General features: G+C 38.6%; 1 protein-coding gene across 9 annotated transcripts in view; it reads right to left on the bottom strand.

The window, feature by feature from the left end:
- The window catches only part of nlgn1 (neuroligin 1), a 627,813-nt gene that overhangs the window by 499,699 nt on the left and 100,332 nt on the right, over positions 1-27,782 (bottom strand). For 5 of the 9 annotated variants that reach the window (XM_073041086.1, XM_073041087.1, XM_073041085.1 and 2 more), the window contains 2 exons: positions 18,018-18,785; positions 17,542-17,601 (listed from right to left, as the gene is read on the bottom strand). In XM_073041086.1, coding sequence (XP_072897187.1) covers positions 17,542-17,601; positions 18,018-18,513 — 556 coding nt within the window. In that variant the 5' untranslated portion in view covers positions 18,514-18,785. The remainder of the gene's footprint in view (positions 1-17,541; positions 17,602-18,017; positions 18,786-27,782) is intronic. The other 4 variants (XM_073041091.1, XM_073041092.1, XM_073041093.1 and 1 more) reach the window with 1 other exon arrangement.

The following is a 27,782-nucleotide window of genomic DNA, read 5'->3' as shown; positions in this document are numbered from 1 at the left end:
TGTCATGTAGCATTCATGCAATTTACAAACAAATGTACACAAGTATGCATAAAGGTCCTGAGGCACTAAAAGTTGGCACTGGTCAACTTTAGAGTGCTATTTATGCACAAACTACATGCAAGTTAAAATGTTAAGCCTATTTCCTAAATTTTTGTCAATACCACTTACATTGCTTATTGCTTCTACAAGAAAAATCTTGCACCAGCCAAGAGGAGGTTTCAGTGGCATCTCTACTGACATTCCTAATAATGTAAACCCTGTGCAAAATAGGTCTAAGGTCTGAAAACACTAGTGAAATTCTGTGTGGCATCCTAGAAATACTATTCAGTCTATACACTTCAGCAGTACTCTAGATGACAATCAAGAATGAGAAAGTAAAATAAGAACGGTAAAAAAAAAGGAAGAGATGACCATAAGGTCCCTCAAACCTGCTCCACCATTTCATATAATCATTCTGAAACTGTGCCCCAATTCACTTTCCAAGCCAATCTCTTAATTCACTGATTCCATTCATCCAAAATTCTTTCCGTCTCAGCCTTGAATACAATCAATAGGTAAGTATCCATGGACCTCTAAGGTAGAGAATTTCAAAGATTTACAACCATCTGCAGTAAAATTGCTTTTTACCTGTCATAAATAAAATACAGGAATTGCTTTTCATTCTTCGTTTTCTCTCTCAATTAACTTCACAGTGACTCACCAAGATTTCAATAATGTTTAGACAGATTTATGACCATTAGCTGTTATCTGTAATGAGAAATGGAAGATTCCACAAATATATTGATTTCACTTTCCAAGCCTTAGTTAATCCTAGGCACAAACCCCTATGTATGCATTCCAATAAACTAGCAGGACTTGTCTGTACAGTCTAGACAAGACCCAACTATTTCCCATGTCCTAGTCATCAGGAGTCCAAAGATATTGCTTTTCCTGCAGTGCTCAGGGAAAATGGTATCTAAAGAAAGAGGAACTTGATTGTGTGTACATGATGCTGTATTGAAATTAGTTGAGTATGGAGTTGTGTTATTAATAAAGGTTATATCATATAGAATAGAGAGTACTTGTTCATTCAGACAGTGATTACTACTGCACTGTCAGGTCAAAGAACAATGATGTATTAAATGGGATTGAGATAAAACACAAAATTAAGATATTTCATGAAATTAAATGGATTTTATTCTCAAGAATAAAATGTTTGAGGAACTCAGCAGGTCAGGCTGCATCTATGGAAAGGAATAAACAGTTGATATTTTGGGTTGAGACCCTTTATAAGGAGTAATGAAGCTCAAAATATCAACTGTTTTGTGTGTGTTACTCTGGATTCCCAGCATCTGCTGAATCTATTGTATTTATGTCATATTTTTAAGCATGAGAGCAGGAGATTCAGTTAATGAATCAAGCTTCAACTTCTGAAAAGTACCTGCCATCTACTGATTCACGCGGTAGTCACAAAACTATGCTCATATCCCACTCTCTGAAATTTAGGATTCTCTGATGCAAAAAATTTACTTCAGTCATGTTGAATTTTGCATGCTTTTCTGAATGGTAAAGTTGTGAAGAGTGGAACTTGCATATAATGTTGGAAAATGCATGGTCACACACTTTGATAGTAGAAATAAATGTACAGACTATTTTCTAAACGGAGAAAATCCAAAAACCTGAGATGCAAAGGGACTTAGGAAGAAAATTTTCATTCTAAAGAAGGAATTTTTATGCGCCACTGCTACTGGCCTGTCACTTTGCTGTTGTAAACATTGCAAAAGGTGGATTGTTTAGGTTAGAATTGAACTGTATTGTGAAGTTTTCATATTATTTGCAGTTTTCTCATTTAGTTATTTATTAGGCCATTCTTTTTTATATTATATCAACCCCTGTGTTAGGACAAAATGCAGTATGAGAAACTGAAAAGGTTTCACTCTCAAACAATACATTAAGTTGACATATTGATGACATGTCACATGATGCTGAAGAGGTTTTGTGTGGTAAACTGAAAAACAACAGCATCTCTATCCAGATTGATGAGCCAACAGATTTCACCAATAAATGTCATGTTGTAGCATTCGTAAGATTTGTAAATGACGGTGAAATTCAAGAAAACTTTTTCTGTTGCAAAGAACTATCCGAAACAAGCAAAGGTCAAGATATACTTTAAGTTTTGTCTTCAAATCTGGAAACAAAAGGTCTGTCTTGGAAGAACTGTGTTGGCATCTGTACTGATGACACCCCATCAATGGTTGGCTCCATGAGAGAGTTTACTTCTCTTGTAAAAAAGATCCTGACCTTGTTACAACACACTGCTTTCTTTACTGAGAGATGCTGATGTCAAAAACTCATGGAGATTGACTGAAAAAAGTTCTGGATATTGCTACAAAAATAGTTAACTTGATTAAACAAAGACCAGTTGACTAAAGAATGTCTGAAAAACTGAAAACATGGACAAAGAGCACACCAATCTCCTGTAACAAACAGAAATCCGGTATATTATAGCCTAGCAGAGGAAGGGTTCTCAACAGGGTACTTGAGCTGAAAGGTGAATTATAGAAGAATAGAACAATACAGCACAGTACAGGCCCTTCAGCCCACAATGCTGTGCCGACCTTTAAACCCTGCCTCCCATATAACCCTCCACCTTAAATTCCTCCATATACCTGTCTACAAGTCTCTTAAATTGCAGGAGCACTTTCAAGAAAATAGTAGGCTAGATTTTGCCGAGTGCTTTGAACTTGAAGAATGGCTGCAAAAACTAGCCTACTTAGCAGACATTTTTCATCATATGAACCAGTTGAATAAGTCTCTGCAAAGTCCTGAAGAAAATGTTTTGACTTCAAGTGACAAGATTCTTGGACTTAAAAGGAAACTGAATCTTTGGAAAAATCATTCTGAAAAAGGAAACCTTGAAGTGTTTCTACTGCTGGTTGGGCTTGAGAGTGAGGAAGGATATCAGAAATTCTCAAATCTTATTGAAAACAGAAATGTATTATGTTTTCCTTATGAGCTTTTAAAATTATGAAAGGGAAAGCAAGAGATTAATTTCAAGAAAGGTAAGCTAAGCTTAACTACCTGTTTACTTTAAGAAAGGTTGGCTAAAAATTCATTCTCTACTCAAAAGAGTTTTGACAATTATTTTTGGATTATTATATCTGCAAATTATTAATCACATTAATTTACTAGGAGCTATAGATTTAATAATTTTTACAAGGGGTTCCCTGAGACATGAAAGTTATCTCAAGGGATCCCCCAGGGAAAGAAAGGTTGAGAAAGGCTGGTATACAGTAATACAGTACACACCCTTGAGATTCACAGTTTTGCAGGCAGTTTCAAAACAAATAAACACCACAGAACCCATTTAAAGAAAAAACCCACACAACCAAGGCCACCAAATGTACAAAAAAACAGAGCGCACAAACAGCAAAAAGCAGATAAATAACACACAAAACATTAAACAAAGTGCAGAATTCCCAAACGTGAGTCCATAGCCATGAGCTCCAAGTCAGTCCAGGAGCCAATGGCCATGGCCACAGCCACGGAGTCAGTCAGTTCAGCACTGTGTTGATGACTGCAGGTCAAAGCTGCAGATCCAGTTACGCTCCAAAGTGCCTTGGTCAAATCACACACACAGTATAGCTCATTCAGCGCTGAGGGCATTAAACATCAAACCACAGTCGAAAGTGAGTGCACATCCACGAGACACCGAGGCAGCACGGGACTCAAAACTCCAGCACCTTTCACCGGCAACAGCAAGAGGGAGACTAGTCAAACACAGGCAGATGGCTCTGAACAGCCATTTATTTTTTGCTCTCATCCTCATCGATTTTAAATTTGCACGATGCTTCAATTGGTAAAAAGTGATGGAGCTGACCATGGGTTCATGTCCCCCCATTAGGAATCAATGCAGCTGCCCTCAGGGACGACTGAAGTTGCATTCCATGCCAAATCCTCCAGGAGACTGCAGAAGTGACAGATCATTCAGTCGACCAAAAATACAATCCTAGAAGGGAAATTACAGGCTGCAATTGATTGCAGTTCAGAAGAAGTAGTACTGTATATCTAGAAGAAAATAGCTAATCTACGTGTTCATATATTATGCATTCCCTTTAAATTACTTGAAGGAAGCATGTGCTGCAAAAGTTAAGGGCAGTGTTCACTTCCGTAATCAGTAATAAAAAAATTTCAGGCAGTTCAGCATATTCTCAAAAGTAATTTTAGTGTGTGTACTTGTAAAATAAGCTAATAGCCAGTGAAATGTTCCTTAATGGAATTGCACCCAAGTCACCTTATCTCTAACTTGTGTTATTCTTCTCTAACTCATCAAATAATAACTTCAGTAGATTGCCCAGACGAGCCCAGAATTCTTGCTTTTGGATTTTCTTTTACTGCATACTTAATGCCTTTAATAAAATGTGGGAATAGCTACCAAAGCCAGTTCTTAATAGCAGCTCTTGAGAAGGAAAGTGCTAAACCATTTTCCTGAATAGCTGCAGTCCTTGTGATGAACAGTTTGATACAATTGAAAACTTTGTCAGGTCATTTCAAGGAGAATCTATGACATCACTGTGGGATGTTGATATGGTGAGGCTCAAAAAGTAGTAGACAATGCTTCTAGTTATAAGTTATGTACTATTGTTCTATTTTCTAAGATTTTACAAGATTTATTTCAGAAAATCTTCAGGTACTTCATCTGACTAAATTGGCCAAACTTCCAAGACACTTAAGGCTCATAAATCCTTTCTACATCTTGATCAGATAATACAAGTAGCTACTACAACTTTGTACATTGGTGTAACTATTTTGCCTGAAATGCTGAATAGTATTGGGAAATAAATGCCAGCAACACCAAGCAGCTGAATGCAAATCAGTCAGGGACTTCACAGGCTAATTATAAAAGGGCTATGAAAACAATAAGAAACTTGAGAAAGCAATTTTTAAAAAGCACACAAGCAGAATTTACACTCAAAACTCCTCAATAAAGCTATGTGCCCATTGCAACCCCATGAAAGTAACAAAAAAATCACCTCTACACACTATTCAGTTAATATGCTACGAACGGGAGAAAATCTGCATATGCTGGAAATCTAAGCAACACAAAACACTGGAGGAACTCAGCAAGCCAGGCAGCATCTATGGAAATGCATCAACAGTCAATGCTTCAGGCTGAGACCCTTAATCAGGACTGGAAAAAAAAGATGAGAAGTCAGTGCAATAAGGTGGGGGGAGGGGAGATAGAAGTATAAGGTGGTAGGTGGTAGAGGGGTGAAGTAAAGAGCTGGGAAGTTGATAGGTGAAAGAGATAAACAGCTAGAGAAGGGGGAACCTGATACAAGACGCTAGAAGACCATGGGAGAAAGGGAAGATGGAGAAGCACCAGAGAAAGGTGATGGGCAGTGATGCACCATCAATAACTCTCGGAGACGGGAGGTGAACGATAGGCTTTTATCAGCAGCAAGCGAGACCACTACATCCTGGAGACTGAGGGAGGAGCAGTGCCTCCAATCGCCTTTATACAGGGGTCTGTGGGAGGAGCCACAGGAGCAGTCAGCAGAGGGGCGTGTCCAGACAGGTATACATAGTTTACCACAGGCAGGTAAGGAGATAAGAGGGAAACTGGAATGGAGAATGGTGAAGGAGAGGGGGTGGACAATTACCAGAAGATTGAGAAATCAATGTTCATGCCATCAGTTTGGAGGCTACCCAAACTGAACATAAGGTGTTGCTCCTCCAGCTTGAGTGTGGCCTCATTGTGGAGTGGAGATCATGGACTGACATGTCGGAATGGGTATGGGAAGTAGAATTGGAATGGGTGGCCACCAGGAGATCCTGCATTTTTTTTGGCAGACAGAGCATAGGTGCTTGGGGAAGTGGTGTCCCAATCTGCTTTGGATCTCACTAATAAACCAAATTCCATACTGGGAGCACTGGATACAATAGGTGAATTAAACAGACTCACAGGTGGAAGTGTCGCCTCACCTGGAAGGACTGTTTGGGATCCTGAACGGTAGTGAGGGAGGAGGTGTAGCACTTGTTCCATTTGCAAGGATAAGTACCAGGAGAGAGATCAGTGGGGAGAAGCAAATGGACAAGGTTTTAAAGGTACATTTAATGTCAGAGAAATGTAAACAATATACATCCTGAAAAATGCTTTTTCTTCAAAACCATCCATGAAAACAGGAGCGCCCTAAAGAATGAACAACAGTTAAATGTTAGAACCCCAAAGACCCCCCAGCTCCCCTCCCTCCCACTTGTAAGCGGCAGCAAGCAATGATCGCTCCTCCCCCCACCAGCAAAAAAAAAAGCATCGGCACCCACCACCGAGCACTCAAGTATGAGCAAAGCAATAGCAAAGACATAAACTTGCAGTACTCTAAAGACTACCTTGTTCACCCGGCATTCAACATACTGCAGGCTCTCTCTCTCTAATAAGGGAGAAAGAGGTGTCACCGTTTAACAGCAAGAGGGGAGACATAACAAAAAATTCGCTGGTTTACGATGTTAAAAGACGGTCACATTGCTTTTTTCGAGCTCTGTGCCCAAAGATCTTGAGTCTCTGGGCACACAGCCAAAGATCTTCTGACTCACCCGACGACAAATGGATCTCCTGCCATGACACTGACCTTCAATCCACCTATCACTAGAGCCCCGAGATCCTCGGCATCCAAAGGCGAGCCGAATTCTTAGGCCAAGCCCTTGGCATGCCGAACAACAGCCAGTTGTGAAACCCCAAGAATGGGTCCCTCCCCGCCAAGAACCGTAGTCACTATGTGAGTTCAGGTCAGGGTCTTCAAAAGAACCCTGAAAGGGAGTCCCATATTAAGCAATCCCTATAGAAAGCAGGAAGTGTGATGGTGGGAGGCAGGGGAGGTGAAGATGTGCTTGGTGGTGGGATCCAGTTGGAGATGGCAGAACTTATGGAAAATTATGGTGATAGGTGAGGATTAGAGGAACCCTGTCCCTGGTTGGGTGGTAGGAAGATGGGGTGAGGGCAGCATTGATAGTGGAAGAAGGAAAACCCCTTTCTTTGGAGAAGGAGGACATCTCATTAGTCCTGGAATGTAAAGCCTCATCCTGGGAGCAGGTGTGGTGGAGGTGGAGGAACTGAGAGAAGGGATGGCATTTTTTAGCTGATAGAGGACAAGAGAGTTTGATAGGAGTGTGAAAGAGCAAGGGGTTTTTGGAAGAAGGGGAAGGAGTGGGAAAGATGGAAGGTCTGAGAGTAGGAAGAGATTTGGGTCAGATGGTTGAGGAACAGGACATAGTCAAAATATTTATGGCTTTCTGTATACATATGTGCTTAGTTGTATCTGTGTATGATTTGAATATCGGTACGTATCTGTGTGTATCTGGTCAAGATGTAAATAGAGGATTCAATAGTCTTCATATTAGTCCATGCAACAGAACTTAGACTTCTATCTTTCTGGATCCCCTTGCTATTGGACCTAATCATTTTCTATATCAAAATCTTGTAGCTGCATGTAAATGACACCCCACTCTTTCCAGCCCTGGAAGCCAGTCATCCTTGGCCTCCAGACAGAATTTTATAAAAAATAGGCTATCACCAGTTAAACCTAGCATGCACTGATTCAAGCCAAATGTATACTTTAAAGAGTTAGAAATTATTCCAAAGTTTGGGGAGGTTTGGTGAAAGATGATATGACACAGAAGATCTCACACATTTGTTGCAGCACTGGATTCCTTTTTAGACATATAGTAAGGAGAAGTAATCTTCATCCAAGGTTTCTTGATGACATCCAAGTCCATAATGAAGATAAAATATATACAGAATATGGTGGGAATACACAGCAGGCCAAGCAGCACCTAAACAGAGGTAACCTTTTGCCAAATATGCTGCCTAGCCTGCTGAATGTCTCCAGCACTTTTTTTGCTGTTATTTTAGACTTCGAGCATCTGCAAGTATTTTTGATTTTCAAACAATGAAATTCTGTTTCAAGGAAGGCTCCATCAAAGCTCAATTCAAGGAGTGAAACACCCAAACATGGATAGAATGCTGAAAAGTTAATAACTTCCACTGTGTCACCAAGGTCCAAACGGACAACCGTAAATTCCTTCTAACAACTGCACCAACTAGCCTCACAACTTACTTTGCATAACATACTCCACTCAGCAGACACATTTCTATCATTCACAACTTATACCTAATACTCCCAAGTAACTTTTTCGCACAACTACTGCTTCTTTAACGCTCACGTTAGTATTGCAGTCACTTCAAACTATACGACCATAGCAGAGGCAACTCTCAGATACAATCATTACACTAAATTGTTGACACTGAATTCCATCGGCAGCAGAAGCAGTGAGATATGCATGTAATAAGTGAACAGCTGTTAATGGTTTACTCCTTGAGCAGATGGAAAGGATATACTGGTTGCAATAGGGCAAGTTCTCACACTAATTCTGCTCCAAAGGACTGAGATGAAAATTGCACTGAACAGCCCAAAAGTTAAGGCTGATGTACAAACTCCCCAAAAAAGTGGGTTGTTGACAGGCTTGCTAGCAAGCTGCATGAAATGTCAAGATGCTTGGAGGACAGCTCCTACTTTGCACAGTACTATGGAGCCTGGAGTGCATCAAAATTATGGCAAACTACATAAAAACAATATAGACCTAACTAATTCAGTGGCATTTGACTGCCAAGATTAAGGTTTATATTTTAGCACTGGGAGAAAACATTCAATTTATCTGGGTTAGACTTCTGTCATACAAACTCAGCATGCTGTCTTGCCAATTCAGTCTGCTGCCACTACAAGGCTTCCATTAGATTGGCTGCAGAGACTGAAAAATGAGTTCAGTGTAACAGAAGGCCAAACAAAGATAAACACAAAAAATGCTCTCGAGGTGATTAGTCAGTGAACATTTAGATTTTAACTTTGATTTGATTGTTGAATATAGTTTGGACTTCTATTCATGAAATACGGTCAGAGGACACTGACACTCTCTTGAAAGTGAATTGGGGAACTGTAGAACATTGAGTATTTTCTTTGTTCAGTTCTAAAGGAGACAGAGACCCTGTCCTGACCCAGAAATTCTTTTGTGGTAAAGGTACCAGAGTTGGTAGTTGTAATTAGTTTAACTGTCACATGTGCCAAGGTACAGTGAAAATTTTCATTTTAAATGACAGCCATATAAATTATTTCACAACATAGGTACATTGAGGCATTTCAATGGAAAAACAATAACATAATGCAGAATATAAGAGTTACAGAGAATGTGCCGTACAGGTAGACACTAAGATACACAGGCTATGATGTGGTAGATTGCGAATTCAAGAATTCATCCTTATCATACAAGAGGTCCATTCAATAGTGTAGCAACATGACCCAGCTACAAGAGACAAAAAACACATACATACAGTCAGTGGCCACTTTATTAGGTACACCTGTACATGTGCTCATTGTGCTCATTAATGCATATACCTATTCAGCCAATCAAATGACAGCAACTTAATGCATAAAAAGTTTGCAGACATAGTCAAAAGATTCAATTGTGATTCAGACCAAATATCAGAATGGAGAAGGATTGTGATCTAAGTGACTTTGACCGTGGAATGGTTGTTGGTGCCAGATGGAGTGTCTAGAGTATCTCAGAAATTGCAGATCTCCTGGGATTTTCACACACAACAGTCTCTACAACAGGAGTTCCCTTCCTGCTTTATGACATGGTCCAATCCCATTAAGCAAGGGGTCCGTGGAACCCATGCTCTGGAGTTGACAGAAAATGGTGAGATTTTTAAAAAATCCAACGAGCAGCAGGTCTGTGGTTGAAAATGCCTTGTTAGTGAGAGACACACACAAAATGCTGGAGGAGCTCAGCAGCCCAGGCAGCATCTATGGAAAAGAGTAACAGTCAATGTTTTGGGCTGAGACCCTTCATTAGGACTGGAAAAAAAGAGGTTAGAGCAATAAGGTGGAGGTAAGGGAGGAAGAAGTACATGGTGGTAGGTGGTAGGTGAAACCGGAGGGCGGGTGAGTGGTGAAGGAAAGAGCTGGGAACTTGATTGATAAAAGAGACAAAGGAGAAGAGGGAATCTGCTAGGCAAGGGTAGAAAACCAAGGAAGAACTTCATCCTCCCCTCCACCTACCTTAAAACTCTGACTTCTCTTCATTTTTTTCCAGTCCTGCTGAAGGGCCTCAGCCCGAAATGTTGACTCTTTTCCATTGATGCTGCCTGGCCTGCTGAGTTCGTCCACCATTTTGTGTGTATTGTTTGGCATCATCAGATTTTCTCAGGTTTGTTAATGAGGTTAAAGGATAATGGTTAGACTGGTTCAAGCTAGTTTCTCAAATAACCACACGTGACAACAGTGGTGTGCAGAAGAGCGTCTCTGAATGCACAACACATCGAACCATGAAGTGGATGGCTACAGCAGCAAAAGACCACACAGGTTTCCACTCCTATACTTAATAAAGTGGCTACTGAGTGTATTTCTAATACAGGATGGTCTGTGCTTTGGAGGCAAATCTGCAGATACCTCTTTAGCTATGCAACAGCTGCCCTTGTCCTTCTGAGCAATACGGTTTACTGGTTTTCCAAATAATTAGAAGTTTTGATGTGTTGTTACTCAGTACTTTGCAGATCCTAGACTCAAAGAATTTTTCCTCCAAAATCTGTCTCCACTGCTACTCCTTGGCAGTCCTTTTGCTCTTTTGCTAATTGCCTTCATTCTTTGTTTCCTAGTTGTTACCAGGTGAGTTCATCTTCTACTCCATCTATACTCTTCATAATTTTTAGCAGCTCTCTGTTTCTCTGCAACTTCATCTGTTCCAAGAACAATATCTCTAGTTTCACAATTTTGTGTGCATGCAACCAAGAATCATTTTCAGTATGCTCTCCAAGGACTTTGAATCTATCCTAAAGTATGGTGCTCAGAACAGGATGTTCACATTCCCATTTATATTTTAACAATTTTGTTAGCTGATCATGCCATTATTGATAAATTTACATACAGTATTCTCCCAGATCTTGGTTATATCTGTCAGAAATGTCAGACAAGTTTATACTGGATTTTCTCTTTCTTCCTTCCAAATACTTCACATTTCTCAGCATTTCATTTAATGTGCTACCTGTTTGTGCATTCCACCAATCTATCCCTATTTCCTTGAAATCTGTTGTTATGCACCATCCTGTTTATTAGACCTCCGGGTTTTGTGACATTTACACATTTGGGAACAGTGCTTTTATATACCTAAGTTTAAGAATGCCAACATATATTCACAAGAAACAGCGGTCCTAGGAAGTCCAATGTATGTTTTCTCCAATCTGAAAAATCTTTCACAAACTTAATGCTTCCTTCTACCAACTCTCTATTCTATGACTTTGAATTTTATATACCATATTAACCTGCAATATATACCATGTCAACCTTCACTGTTACTTCACTAAAATATCAAGGTACAAATAATCTTCTTTCAACAAAGACATGCTGGATTTCTCTCATCAATCTATGGTTGTTCAATTGACTGTTAATTCTGACCCTGATTATTGTTTACAGATTCTTCCCTAACATTCAGGTTAGACTGACTAATCTGTAGTTACTCCTGTCTTTTTCCAGTCAGTGGTAGCATTTACAATTTTCAGTCCATTGGCAACATTCTTGGATCTATAAATGATAGGAAAATTATAGCAAAAGGCTCTGATATTTCCTCCTTTAATCATTATGGGCTTAGCAGTTAGTCATTCTTCTTTGCAAATATTTTCTCCAACCAGAATCACATATCAATTTTCCTTTGCTGAGATATCTTGGGGAAGACTAACATGATTTATTCAATTTTTAGCCATGCCTTCTGTTCCATGAGTAAACTTCTCTTTTGATCTCTGATCAACCTCAACTCTATTCTTACATTCAGTTTCAAATTCAGTCTCTAGAGTCTCTTTGGATTTCCTTCCATATTTACTGCCGGTATTTTTGTCTGCTCGGACACCTATCAATGGTGATTTCCACTCCTTTTCTCTGTGATAATCTCTTAGGAATCTCACTGGCAAACCTATCTGAGAATCTCTCTGAAATATAAAATAATATCTCAATGGTAAATAAGACAAAGTGATTCAGCTGCATGAATTATTTCAATAATTAAACAGTTGTCTTCACTTGAAAATTCATTCCTCAATATTGGGAGAGACAAATACTGCATTAGAACAGGTATTACAAAGTAAGATAATGCATGTGAAGTATTTTGTCACAATTTATTTGCTGCTTTAAAAATGATACTAGCATTTTACAAAATATATTCTGAAATCTACCTTTCAAGTTAGACTTCTAAGCACCTTTGTTAAAACAGACTGGCAAAATACAGTACATACAGGACAGTTGGTTAATCTCTAGCTTGTACAATTAAACTGAAATTTGGAATTCCTTCTGATTTTTATGATTCTTTCTTCCTTTAGAGTTGATGCAAAACATTTTGAAATCCAGGATTACCCATAATGTGACATTTCTTCAAGACATAACTAACCAAATTATGAAAAAGGTTATTATTTCATAAGCTACGTCTACTTTCTTCAACACTGTTTGAAATGATTTCAAAGAATTTTAACTAACCATGGACTCTTTCTCCAATTAATAAATCGTTGAGTTCAGATTACAGGCCTTACTGCCAAATTACAGGCCTTACTGAATCTATTGATACATCAAGCTTTACATACATCTTAAATCAACTTTGCTTCCCAAACTCCTGGTCCTCCCCAATAATATAATAAAATAAATACCAAAAACATTTATTTTTCATAAATGTCTCCACATCCATAAATCTCATCTGTAATCTTATATAACTATGCATCATTGTTTGTATCTTCTGGTATTACTGATTTAACATTTCCAGATACTACAATAATTCCATTTATCTGCTTGTTTCCCACAACACTGTATGCAATACAATATTTTAACTGCCAGAGAAAAAGTGTTCAAAATTGAAATAATTTGAATGCCTTGAAATTAAGGGAGAATACGGGAAATCTATTAAAACAGAGAAAAGGTGGTGTTGTTACTTTTTTCTTATGAAGACAAAAAATCTCTCAAAGAATAAAATCCAAGAAATCATTCAGCAATTATGAAAATAATGGCTTCAACACTTCACCTGCATACAATAAGTTGAGCTACAATTCCATTTTGGAATAACTTGAATCAAAGACTAGAGTATCAAGAGGAGACTGAACAGGAAGCTCATAATTATAATCGGATTCTATGTGAGGGTAGACAATATACAGTCACAATGCAAGACAAAAAATACATCTACTAGAAGGACAGTGGAATTTCAACTAATTAGCCAGCAACAATATGAGTTAGAAGCTTCAGGTAAAATCAAAATGAGTAACATCCACTGACTCTCCTTTGTTTATTCTTCCTATTATTTCTTCAAAGATTCCAACAGGTTTGTTTGTCAGGCAAAATTTCCCCTGATTTCCATCTATTTTATTGTGTCCCTCCAAGTACCAAAAACCTCATACTTAATCATGAACTCTCACAACTTGACAACCACTGGAATCAGGCTAACTGGCTTATAATTTCCTGTCTTTTATTTCACTCCCCTCTTGAAGAGTGCAGTGACATTTGTGACTTTCCAATATTCTGGAACCATTCAAGAATCTTGTGATTCTTGAAATATCATTACTAATGCCTCCACAATCTCTTCAGCTGCCTTTTTCAATTTATCCACCTTCAAACCTGTCAGTTTCAGAAGCACTTTCTCTTTAGTAATAGTGACTGCACTCATTTCTGCCCCTGGACTCTGTTGAATTCCTGGCATGTTGCTGGTCTCTTCCAAATTAGAGAGTAATGCAAAATACTTATCCAATTCATCCACCATTTTTTGTTCCACATTATTACCTCTCCAGTGTCAATATCCAGCAGTCTGATGTTCATTCTTAACTCTCTTTTATTACTTAAATATCTGAAAACAATTATGACATCTTCTTTTATATTATTAGCTAGCTTACCTTCATATTTCATTGTTTCTCTCCTTGTTGCTTTTTAGTTGACTTCTAATGCATTTTGAAAGCTTCCCAGTTCTCTAGCTCCAATCAATTGTTGTTATATTGCATGCCTTCTCTTTTGCTTTTATGCTGTCTTTGACTTCCCTTCTCAACCCTTTGCCTCATCCTTCCATTGGAACACTTCTTTTTGCTTCAAGATGAACCAATCATGTTTCTTCCAGATTACTTGCAGAAACTCCAGTCATTGCTGCTCTACCATCATCCCTGTTAGCGTGTACTTTCCATCAAATTTACTAGCTCTTCTCTCATGCCTCGGTAGTTACCTTTACTCAATTGTAATGCAGATGTATCCAATTTTAGCTTCTCCCTCTCAAACTGCAGAGTGAATTCTATCATATTATTATCACTTCCTCCTTTAAGGTCCTTAATCAAATCTGCTTCATTACATACCACCCAATCCAAAATTGTCTGATGCCTAGTGAGCTCAATCACAAGCTGCTCTAATAAGATGTCATTTGGAATTCCGGAAGCACAAACATGTTTACTTTTCTTAAAATCATACTGAAAACAATTCAGATCTCCACCCCACTAATGATATATTTTACTTTTGAAAGTTCAGGAATTACATTAGACATGGCAACAACATAAATCAGTAAATACAATGAAGGAGGAGCCTTCGCTATTATGCATTCCATTAGTCTTATTTGACAGCTAAAGATAATTCAGCGAGTATTTCCACCTTTGTGTCATAACCTAATGCCCCTATTGGAAATAATATTGTATATGTTTAAATATACAAGTTAATAAATACTTCAGTCACTTAGTAAATCAACTAGTTGATATCTGGGCCTATGCAAAAATAAATGCTATTTTGGCAGGCTATCAAAGTTTTCCAGAATCTACATAATTCTTCCACAGCAAAGGAAAAATGTGGAAATTGTAACAGAAAAACTAGCAATAACTAGTTCAGTTTTAAAATGGAAAGACAAGCAAGGTTGTCATCGACCATCTACGTAAGTAAACTCAAAATCCTTGAACTGGTGGGCATTTGTTACAAAGAGTATGCAAAAGCAAACAGCACCTAAAGACTGGATGATTGTTACAAAATCTTCAAAGACAACCAATTCAGCAATATAGAACAAGGCAGGGAGGAAGTCATCCACAGTCTTTCTAAGTGATATTTCACTGCGTGCATTTAACAGATAGAGAGATACACCTCCCATGCAGAGACTGCAGTTTCTTTTATTTTCTCTGTTTCACTGATATTGCCAAGGCCATCCCGAGCTTGAGCCAGATCATACCTTCCCTAATGCACGTTGTCCCCCTGATATCTCAGGGTTAATATGCATAGCTCAATACTTTATTTCAGTTTATATTTCACTAAAAGTTCAAGTGTAGAACCTATTGGCCTCAAAAATTCAGGAATGCAGGGAATACTTTTTGTACTTGCCAGAATCACACCAACTCTGCAAATCTGTCACTAAGCCAAAGTCAGAAGAAAGAATTTGACAAACCAGAATCTTTGGCAATGAAGTTATAGATTGTGGCACCCAACTTGTTTGAGATCTTGAAAACATGGTAATCTGAACTCAACCAGTGCTTGATCTGGAAAATTGATCATGGACACACAACCAATCAGTCAGAATTACCTTTATTTCAGTGAGGGTGTTTGGGTAGGGCCTAACTTCTAAATTGTGGCTAAATCTACTTGAACCCTTTGGGAGCCACTACACATCACCTTTCTGATCTCCATTCATATGCATAATGCAAATGAGATTTTAGTTATGAGTATTCCAAAGTTTGGCTCCACTATTGTAAAGCTTTGTTGGAACGATGGTGGAGAAAAGATCAGTCAAAATAGAACATAGAGCACTTATCTATTTCTATAATCACAGATTTTAAAATTCAAATTCTCTCTAAGCTAGTAATAATCCCTTTACTCAGCTTAGTAAATCAGCTTAGTCCTTGCAGTTTTGATAATATTCTGCAGAAAGAACACAGCTCTCCTCTACACCACTCAACAAAAAGAGGTGACATGTTTATTGCGTTCATATTACATGGACTGGATTACTTTAGTAATTGAAAATGAAGATTAAAACCATTCACTAAAAAATAAAATTCTTTCAAATATACATTAGGAATGTATTTTAACATTTCAGCTTTTTGAATTTACACACATTTTTTTAAGAAACTCCAGAATTCTAAAATAAACTTTTTTTTCACTGAACAAGTTTCTAGTTTTTGTTTAATTTTTGAGTTAAGTTCCTTAACATCAATAGAACTGGATCAGGTATATTAAAAAGAATAAACTTAATTGTTGTAAGATTAAATATTTCTTCATAGTGAGCTGCATGGTAAGAAAAGTAAAAGTAGTTATTTGCCCTCTTGCTGGATCCTCACAAGAAATAGTTTCCAGTCAGCTGTTAAGGTATGTTATTTTCCTGCTCATTTGTACTGTTCCCATGAAATAGACATACAAATCCAAATTTATCTAAATAATCTGAATTTCAATTAACTGCTAAACATTCCAGTGCGATTATATTCACTATAGATTTTTCATTTTAAGGAACTTATTAAACATGGTTCTGATATTATCAAAATATTAGAGATTTGAATTGAAAGCATGTTACATTTGTATTTTAGCACTATTTGAATTAATTGAATATAAATGAGAAATAAGACATAATTTTTTGTTCACTAACTTTTAAAACAATTGCTTTTATGACCTTATAAAAATATATTTGCATTTGTTCATCTCAGTGGTGAGTTTGAATCCTCACTAAGCTTGTTGGATGAAGATCCTTTTCCTCAACCAGTGATAATAAGGCTCTTGCATGCAATCAGACAGGATTATCTTACGCTCATGAAAACAAAAATGCTGTTTTATCTGCTGAGTATTTCTAAAATTTTCTGATTTTATTTCAGATTTCCAGCATCTGCATATTTTTGCTCTTTGACCATATTCAGCAAAATGTTCTTTTATTTCCTGACAGTATACTACTATGAAGCAACTGTAGAAGTGGAATAAGCCCCTTTAAAACAGGTAAACAGTGCTACTGTTACTGTTGCCTTATATGTAATTTAGAAACTCTGGAACTCTCAAAATTACTGCCAGTAAAATTAATCAAAAAAATTCTCATGAGAAAGTATTCTTGAACAAGTAAATCTTGGAAGTTAACCAGATCACAAATCAATGCATGTAGCAATAATTTCACCACAATGTAGTTGCTTCAGTACTATTTATTCCATATGAATTTATTTACCTTCATAGACTCAAGCCATGAACATCTTTCAACAGAATATTTGGTAACAACCATAAGCAACAGAAATTGCGCACTCTTTAAATAACAGCACATACAATTAGTAAAATACATGAATGATCTGATGCATATATAATTTTTTATATTGTAAAGCTAGCTAAAGGACAAAATTATATAAAGATTTGATTTTTACTGGTGTCTATCAAGTGATTTTTAATTCCATGCTTTCTGATGTGCTCACTAATGTCATAAATTACATGACATTTGCTGACCTTTGCCTCAAAGTATCAGTGGTCTCTGGATGAGAAGTACAACCTCTTCTGCTCCAGGCTTTATACATACCTCCTTTTCTACATATTTTCTTGCCCGGTTTTCTGGCACATTCCTTCGATATTCTTTTTACTGAAAAATGAATAAAAGACTAAAAAATAACATGAGCTCCATCACAGACAGTAGGAGCATGCAACACCACCAACTGACTTAAAATTGTCCTTTCTACAAAGACAGGCTTCCAACTCATTGTGCCTCCACACACAATGGGAAAACTATGTACCTTTTCTTAAGTCAGTGAGGGGGGATTGAAAATCAACTTCCACCTTGATGGACGTGCCATAGTGTGTAAAAAAAAATGAGTGGGACAAGATACAGATCTGATGCATTGGGAAAGCGTCATGCATGTACACACCCACAAACACATAAACACACAAACAAATCACAGCATGCAAACCTTATATCATGCTTCCTAAAAAACAAAACAAGGTTTAACATTTAGCAAAGATTAATTTTAGGTTTTCCTGTTCCTTATGGCTTACACTCACCATCCTCTGTAGGCACATATATGTTTAGAAAGAGGCAATCTTCATTCTGTTCTTGGACGTAAGATGCAACTACTTCCAAGTTGGTAGTAAACCACACAGGGAGCATAACATCTGGCAACATACCATGTATATTCTGGGGACAGACCGGCGCAAAATGAGTAGCATTTCGTACTTCTGACCAAGAAGAAGGGGGTTCAGGAGGTTGGAAACGACGTTCTCCTGTTGGTGAAGCAGCATATGGTACACCAAGATACTGGATTACTGGGCCCAAGATTTCATTACTTAGTTCCTTTTTGATCCCCCTCAGTCTGCCATAATTGGTATTCACCACTGGGTAAGAGTCATCGAGTTTTTGGCAAAGCACCAGGCTGCCCTTTAATGTAAATCCCAGTATCCAAAGAAAAAAGGTAATATCAAATCCCTTTCGCACTGGATGCATCATCACCACTCTCAATATGCAATTAAGCCATGGTGGCCTCTCTTTGTGAAGTGACATTATGTATAATTGTTTGCCACAGATACAGAAGCAATGCTTCTCCTTGATATAAGATGGAATCTCAGTAAACACAGGATTCTGCTTAAAAGGAGTTCCAGAGAAAATGTTAATTTTCTACATCAGAAATATTTCCCCATAGATTTCAGACTTGAATAATCATCTTCACTTGATTTAGTGTTCAGTCAACATTCTTTTTTCTGTCCACATGAAGAAACTGACAATCCACAATGAGTTTCCTTTGACAAATCAACTGTTATCAGGATATCTGTGACCTGTAAAAAAAAGTTGCAAATATCAAAACAAATTCTAAAGTCAACAATATTTCACTTATGAAGTTACAAGTTTATCTACCCCAATAAAAATATTAATCAAAATGGATTAAACAAGCATTCGTATTTGAATCCCTGGTGATATGGGTGAAAAGGCCATCAAGTTCTGCTTTCTGGCTGATTTCTCAGCAAAAGAATAATTCATATTATTTTTAAAAATTACCCACTCTGATATTAGAAAAATCTTTTCCCATATCAATATACTTAGTTTTTCTTAATACCTACAAAACACCTGAATTCACTAAATCATTGCACTTCTTCTGATTATAATGAGTATTCAGGCAAAGTTCAAGTTTTCTAAGGCACAAATGATTTAAGATTTTCCATGAATCTCCATATATAATGAGAATTCAAGAAATAAAACTTATATGAAAACTCTCTTTCAATCGTATTAACACAATTTGATAACTTTAAGACCAACCACTTGATTCAAAAGGAGGTTTTGAGTGACAGCTGGAAATGTATCATACTATACTCAAAATGTTGTTATCCAATCATGCTTATAGCTTGTGGACTATGTAAAATTTATATATCTTCAAAGGGTAAGGCCATAGTAAGGCTGGCAACAACTTTCAAATTGTTTTCTTCAACACACTTTAAAATTCAGTGACCTAAATACAGATGGCTAAGGACAAAGTAAAATTCATTTCTTTTAATGTCAATGGGCTATTAAATCCAATCAAACGTAATAGAATTTTATCCAAAATGAAAAAAGAACAAGCCCATGTAGTATATTTACAGGAAACTCATTTAAATGATAATGAGCATAGAAAACTAAAGAGAATGGGCTTCACTAATTTGTTTTTCTCCTCATATAAATCAGGACATAGGAGAAGAGTTGTTATTCTTATCTCAATTAAGTTAAATTTTGAAAAAGTATTCAAAATGGGAGATAAAGAGGGAAGATATATTTTGGTAAGGAGGAATATAGACAAAAATTCAGTTACTCTATTGAATATATACACACCCCCAGGAAGTGATATTGCTTTCTTTCAAAAAATTACTGATATTAAGGTAACGGAAACAGAAGGTCTCCTGATATGTGGGGGAGACTTAAATTTACAATTACAACCAAAGTTAGACTCTTCCAATAGAAAAACCTATGAAACAAAATCCTTACATAAGAAAGTTAATACATTTTTTGAGGATGTTGGTTTAATTGATATATGGAGGGACCTTTTCCCCAACAGAAGGGATTACACTCACTATTCTGCTCCCTATTCTGTATATACAAGAATAGACAATTTCATAACATTTGGAAAAGACAAAGACAAAATAAACACCTGTGGAATTGGGACAATGGATGTAAGTGACCATGCACCTATATATTTATCTGTTGATTTTGACCTACAACCAAAGCATACTATTTGGAAACTAAATTCAAGTCTACTCAATGATCTGTACTTTAAGGAACAAATTAAAAAAGAAATTGGTCTCTACTTAGAATTTAATGATAATGGAGAGGTTTCACCTCCCATTTTATGGGATACTCTGAAGGCTGTCTTAAGAGGGAAAATTATAGCGATATCTTCATATAAGAAAAAAATAAGGAATAAGACATTAGAGGAATTACAAAATAGGCTGAAGGAACTAGAAAAAAACAAATTGAATTTGGCACAGGATACATTAGGGGAAATTAAAAGAATTAGGAATGAAATTAATAGTTCAGCTACACAAGAAATCAGGAAATATTTAATGTTTCTGAAACAGAGACATTATGAAAGTGGATCAAAATCTATGAAAATACTGGTGTGGAAACTGAAAAAAAAAGATAGCAGAAAATACAATTCATAGAATTAGGGACCCAAGAACAAAAATGATTTAAAAAAATAAGCTAAGTGAAATTCAAGAAGTGTTTTACAAAACTCTATATTCCAAAGTTCCGGGGGGAAGCATAACCCAAATTGACACCTTTTTGAATTCTCTAGAGTTACCCACTTTAAGCGAAGAACATAATAGAACAATGACTGCTGACATAACTGAAGTTGAATTAAAAGCTGCAATTAGTAGGCTTAAATTAAGCAAGTCACCAGGATCAGATGGGTATACAGTGGAGTGGTACAAAGAATTTAAAAATAAGTTAATTCCTGTTTTACTCCCCACACTGGACTGGGCTCTAAAAAAAGGCACAAATGCCACCCAGTTGGAAGGAAGCGATATCCTCAGCTATACCAAAAGAAGGCAAGGATAAAATGGAATGCAGGTCATTTAGACCAATATCCATTCTTAATGTAGATTATAGATTATTTACCTCCATCATGGCCGAATGATTAGAGGAGTTTCTACCCATACTGATACGTAATGATCAGACAGGTTTTATACGACAACACCAAACACAAGGCAATAGATGAAGGACATTTCACATTATGGATCATATCCAAAAAAATAAAACTGAAGCAATAGTGATAAGCATGGATGCTGAAAAGGCATTTGATTTGGTTAACTGGAATTTTCTTTACAGAGTTTTACGTAGATTTGGTTTCCAAGACACAATTATTAAAACTATACAGACACTATATGACAACCCTACTGCTAGGATTAAAATCAATGGATATTTATCAAATAGTCTTACCCTAGAAAGGGGCACGAGACAGGGTTGTGCATAGTCACCGCTACCCTTCGTGTTATATCTGGAACCATTAACTCAATACATCAGACAAAATGAAGATATCAGGGGAATTACTATTAAAGGGACAGAGCATAAATTGGCTTGTTACGCGGATGACATTTTGATCTATCTAGGGCAACCAACATACTCTTTACCTAAATTGATGCAATCCTTTGAACAATATGGTCAATTATCAGGATACAAGATCAACATAGATAATACCCAATTACTTTCATATTACTATAGACCACCAAAAGAAATTGAAAGTAGATATTCCTGGGCATGGCACACAGAGTCTTTCAAATATTTGGGCATCATTATGCCAAAAGATTTGGCAAAATTATCAGAAGGTAATTATCAGCCTTTATATAAAAAAATTTAAGGAAGATATGGCAAGATTCCTTTTTTCAGTCTCAGTTCAAGGATTGAGTCTATTAAAATGAATATACTGCCCAGACTGTTATATCTCTTTCAGACCCTACCAATAGAGATCAATCAAAATCAATTCAATGAATGGAACAGGATGTTATCAAGGTACATTTGGCAAGGTAAAAGGCCTAGAGTTTGTCTCAAAACTTTGCAATTAGCAAAGGAAAAGGGGGGATGGGGCCTACCTTCTCTTAGAGATTATTATTTTACAGCACAGTTGAGCGCTGTGATATGTTGGTGCAACCCATCATATGACGCTCGATGGAAAAATATGGAGGTGTGGGTACTTCCCATCCCCATACAAGCAATTTTGGCTGATAACAACCTGCAAAGGTACATAAATACTATCGATAACCCATGGGTGAAATGGACTCCTAAAATATGGAAAACTACTATAAAAGAATATAATCTAGAGGGAGATATTGCAATTCTTAAATGGTGTGCATATGACTCGGATTTTACACCATATAAATTGGATGCTAGATTTAAGGACTGGACAGTGAAAGGAATAACAGTTCTTTGCAACATAATGAAAGAAGGAACACTGTTCAGTTTTGAAATACTTAAAGAGAAACACTTATTAGAAAAACAAGATTTTTATCGGTATTTACAGATACGACAATATGTTAATAAGACGCTTTAAAATGTAACCAAGGCAGGTACATGCTTGATAGAGCTATTTAGAAGACCATATAATTCAGATAACGGTAGTAGAATTATTTCAAGCATGTATAAGGGGTTGTCAAATCTTAAAACACATTCAACTTCATACATTAAAACAAAATGGGAGAAGGAAGGAGGGATAATTATATCTGAGGAAGAATGGACAACAATATAGAGATATCAATGGAAGTGTACCAGTTCACAGAAATGGAGGGAGTTTGGATGGAAAAACTTGATAAGATATTTTATTACACCCTCTCAGAAATTCCATTATGATAGTAACCTCCCTGTTTGCTGGAGAAATTGTGGAAATCAAAATGCGAACCATTATCATATTTTTTGGGACTGCCCTGTTATCAAAAACTATTGGTGGGGGATACACAATGCCCTACAAGACACATTTAAATGTGAAATACCCTCAGAGAGTAAGACCATATATTTTGGATATATACCTCAAGAATGGCTGAAAAGAGATAAATATTTAATGAATGTACTGTTGGTGGCTGTTAAAAAGACTCTTACTAGGAAATGGTTATTACAGGAGAGCCCAACTTTAAATACATGGATGGAAATTACAATGGACATTTACAAAATGGAGAAGGTAACAGCATCTGTTAATCATAAGCTGGAACAATTTGATTCATACTGGGAAAAATGGTTTAACTACATAATGCCTCATAGGCCTGATTTTATTCTCACAAATTAATGAATATGTTGTAAAAAAAAAGATCACTCCCTACTTGCATAGTTTTTTCCTTTTGCTTGCTTTCTCTTTCCGCTCTTTTCTATAAGTGTGTACCTCAGATAAATACTTTGTGGAGATTTGTGATATATATGATTATATGATATATATGTACAATGTCTGAAATACATCTTATGGAAATGTTTGTTTGAAGATGAACTTCAATAAAAAAATTACAAAAAAAATAAAATTCAGTGACCAAGAAGTTCAATTGTACAGAGGAACAGTTTTATATGTTATTCAGCGGAATTTAGATTACAATTAAAACCATAAGACATAGGAGCAGAAGTATGCCATTCGGCCCATCGAGTCTGCTCTGCCATTCAATCATGGGCTGATCCAATTCTTCCAGTCATCCCCACTCTCCTGCCTTCTCCCCATACCCTTTGATGCCCTGGCTAATCAAGAACCTAACTATCTCTGCCTTAAATGCACCCAATGACTTGGCTTCCACAGCCGCTCGTGGCAACAATTTCCACAGATTTACTAAAGTAATTTCTCCACATCTCTGTTCTAAATGGACGTCCTTCAATCCTGAAGTCATGCCCTCATGTCCTAGTCTCCCCCACCATGGGAAATAACTTTGCCATATCTAATCTGTTCAGGCCTTTTAAAATTCGGAATGTTCCTATGAGATCCCGCCCCCCCCCCCCCCATTCTTCTGAACTCCAAGGAATACAGCCCAAGGGCTGCCAGACTTTCCTCATATAGTAACCCTTTCATTCCTGGAAGCATTCTTGTGAATCTTCTCTGAACCCTCTCCAATGTCAGTATATCCTTTCCAAAATAAGGAGCCCAAAACTGCACACAATAATCCAAATGTGGTCTCACGAGGACCTTATAGAGCCTCAACCTCACATCCCGGCTCTTATATTCTATACCTCTATAAATGAATGCCAACATTGCATTTGCCTTCTTCACCACCAACTCAACCTGGAGATTAACCTTCAGGATATCTTGCACGAGGACTCCCAAGTCCTTTTGTATTTCTGCATTTTGAATTCTCTCCCCATCTAAATAATAGTCTGTCCATTTATTTCTTCCACCAAAGTGCATGAACATACACTTTCTAGCATTGTATTTCATTGTACTTCTTTCTCCATTCTGCTAAACTATCTAAGTTTCTCTGCAGGCTCTCTGCTTCCTCAACACTACCTGCTCCTCCACCTATCTTTGTATCATTGGCAAACTTAGCCACAAATCCATTAATCCCAAAGTCCAAATAATTGACATACATTGTAAAAAGCAGTGGCCCCAACACCGACCCCTGTGGAACTCCACTGGTAAGCCACAGCCAGCCAGAATAGGATCCTTTATTCCCACTCTCTGTCGTCTACTGATCAGTCAATGCTCCACTCATGCTGGTAACTCCCCTGTAATTCCGTGGGATCTTATCTTGCTAAGCAGCCTCATTTGTGGCACCTTGTGAAAAACCTTCTGAAAATCCAAGTACACCACATCTACCACATCTCCTTTGTCTACCCTGCTTGTAATTTCCTCAAAAAATTGTAAGTTAGTCAGGCAGGATTTTCCTTTCAGGAAACCATGCTGGCTTTGGCCTATCTTATCAAGTGCCTCCAGGTACTCCATGTATATCATCCCTAACAATCAATTCCAACAACTTCCCAACCACTGATGTCAAGCTAGCAGGTCTATAGTTTCCTTTCTGCTGCCTCCCGCTCTTCTTAAATAGCGGAGTAACATTTGCAATTTTCCAGTCATCCAGTACAATGCCAGAATCTATCGATCCTTGAAAGTTCATTGTCAATGCCTCCACAATCCCTCCAGCTACTTCTTTCAGAACCTGTGGGTGCATTCCTTCAGGTCCAGGAGATTTTTCCACCCTGAGACCATTAATCTTCCTGAGCACCTTCTCAGTTGTAATTTTCACTGCATATACTTCACTTTCCTGACACTCTTGAATGTCTGGTATACTGCAGATGTCTTCCACTGTGAAGACTGGTGCAAACAACACATTCAGTTCCTCTGCCTCTCATTACAATATCTCCAGTGTCAGTTGCTAATGTTCCGATACCTACCCTCATGTCAGGAACACGGCCGGATGGACCGAAATGCAGAACGCTGACACTGAAGTACTAGGGGGAGGGCAGGATGGGGATGCCATGGCACTTAAGGGTAGAGCTGGGGTTCAGGTAGATAGAGTTCAGGCAGGCAGAGCAGAGCGGGCTCCCTGAGGTCGAGTTCAGGTAGACAGGCTCCCGGGGTTCAGGCAGGCAGGCAGGTCCCCAAGGTTCAGGCAGGCAGGCAGGTCCCCGGGGTTCAGGCAGGCAGGCAGGTCCCCGGGGTTCAGGCAAGCTGGCAGACAGGTCTAGGTGGCTAGATAAGCTGGCGGAGAGCCCTCCCTGGGCGGGCCGCATATATCCCGGGTAGGGCCGTCTCCCAGGCGGAAACACCAGAGGCCTGGGCACAACACGAACCCCTAGGCGGGTGTGGGGCACAATCCCAGGGTTCGGGCGGAAGAGGAGGACGGGGCAGAAGAGAGCCCTCCCTGGGCGGGCCGCATATGTCCCGGGTAGGGCCGTCTCCCAGGCGGAAACACCGGAGGCCTGGGCATGACGCGAACCCCTAGGCGGGTGTGGGGCACAATCCCAGAGTTTGGGCGGAAGAGGAGGACGGGGCAGAACCCCCACCGGGCAGCGGCAGGTTGGCCGGACCTGCTCAATGGAGGCAAGGGATAGGAACGGGCAGAACCACTGCCGGGCAGCGGCAGGTCAGCCAGACCTGCCCGATGGAGGCAAGGGATAGGAACGGGCATAGGTCCAGGGTGACCAACACAACAGTCATGATAACAGGAAAATCGGGAAAGACCGGCAGACAGCGCGACTGTGCGAACAACACAACCAAGCGGAGAAGCGGGACCAGCGCATGGGAAGAAAGGTGGGGGGAGAGGACCAACCTGGCATTACTGGTACGGGGCAGAGAAGCATGATGAGGAGTAGATCGGAGCCCGGGCAGGATAACAGAATGCAGAGACGAGTTTGGGGCCGGCAGAGAAACAGGAAACAGAACAAAACGACCACCTGCCTGGTCCCAGTCCCAAGGCCCCTTATAAACACCTGCAGCTCAATGAGTTACAGGTGTGCCTCCTTGAGCCAGGAGGGTCCTAACTAGATCATGGGTGACGGGAGGGACAACTGCAGGACCTGGAGTCCGGAGCCCTCGGACCAGATCAAAACCCGGAATGCGGATTCCGGACCGGACCCTGACACCTCAGCTCTCGTTTACCCTTTATAAACTTTAAAAGCTTTTAGAAACATAGAAAATCCTACAGTACAATACAGGCCGTCTGTCCACAAAGCTGTGCTGAACATGTCCTTACCTGAGAAATTACCTAGGGTTACCCATAGCCCTCTATTTTTCTGAGCACCATATACCTGTCCAGGGTCTTAAAAGACCCTATCATATCCGCCTCCACCACTGTCGCTGGCAGTCCATTCCACCCACTCACCACTCTCGGCATAAAAATCTTACCTCTGATATCTCCTCTATACCTTCTTCCAAGCACCTTAAAATTGTGCCCTCTAATGCTAGCCATTTCAGTCTTGGGAAAAAGCCTCTATCCACAAAAATAGTGGATCTTTTAGTATCTTCTTTGATATTAGTCGCCAACTTCCTTTCGTAATTCATCTTTTCCTTCCTAATGACCTTCATAGTTTCCTTCTCAAGTTTTTAAAAGCTTCCCAATCCTCTATCTTCCCACTACCTTTGGCTTCTTTGTATGCCCTCTCTTCTGCTTTTACTTTGGTTCTGACTTCACTTCTCAGGTATGGGAGTCTCCTTCTTCCATTCGAAAATTTCTGCTTATTTGGAATATATCTGTCTTGCACTTCCCTCATTTTTTGCAGAAACTTCAGCCATTGCTGCTCTTCTGTATTTCCTGTTAGTGTCTCTTTCCAGTCAACCTTGGCCAGTTCTCCTGTCATGCCATTGTAATATCGTTTATTCCACTGAAATACCTACACATTGGAATTCAGTTTCTCTTTCTCAAATTTCAAAGTGAACTTGATCATATTATGACTAGTGTTCCCTACGGGTTTAGAAACATAGAAAACCTACAACACAATACAGGCCCTTCGGCTCACTAAGTTGTGCCAAACATATCCTTACCTTAGAAATTACTAGGCTTACCCATAGCCCTCTATTTTTCTAAGCTCCATTTACCTATCCAAAAGATCTCTTAAAAGACCCTATCGTATCTGCCTACACCACCGTTGCCGACAGCCCATTCCACGTACCCACCACTCTCTGAGTAAAAAACTTACCCCTGACATCTCCTCTGTACCTACTCCCCAGCACCTTAAACCTGTGCCCTCTTGTGACAACCACTTCAGCCCTGGGAAAAAGCCTCTGACTATCCACACAATCAATGCTTCTTATCATCTTATAAACCTCTATCAGGTCACCTCTCATCCTCTGTCATTCCAAGGAGAAAAGTCCGAATTCACTCAACCTATTCTCATAAGACATGCTCCCCAAT

This window comes from Hemitrygon akajei, chromosome 3 (assembly GCF_048418815.1).
Source record: "Hemitrygon akajei chromosome 3, sHemAka1.3, whole genome shotgun sequence".
In the NCBI taxonomy this organism is placed as follows: Eukaryota; Metazoa; Chordata; class Chondrichthyes; order Myliobatiformes; family Dasyatidae; genus Hemitrygon; species Hemitrygon akajei.
The sequence above is the reverse complement of the archived record's forward strand: the minus strand, read 5'-3'. Positions and strand labels throughout refer to the sequence as shown.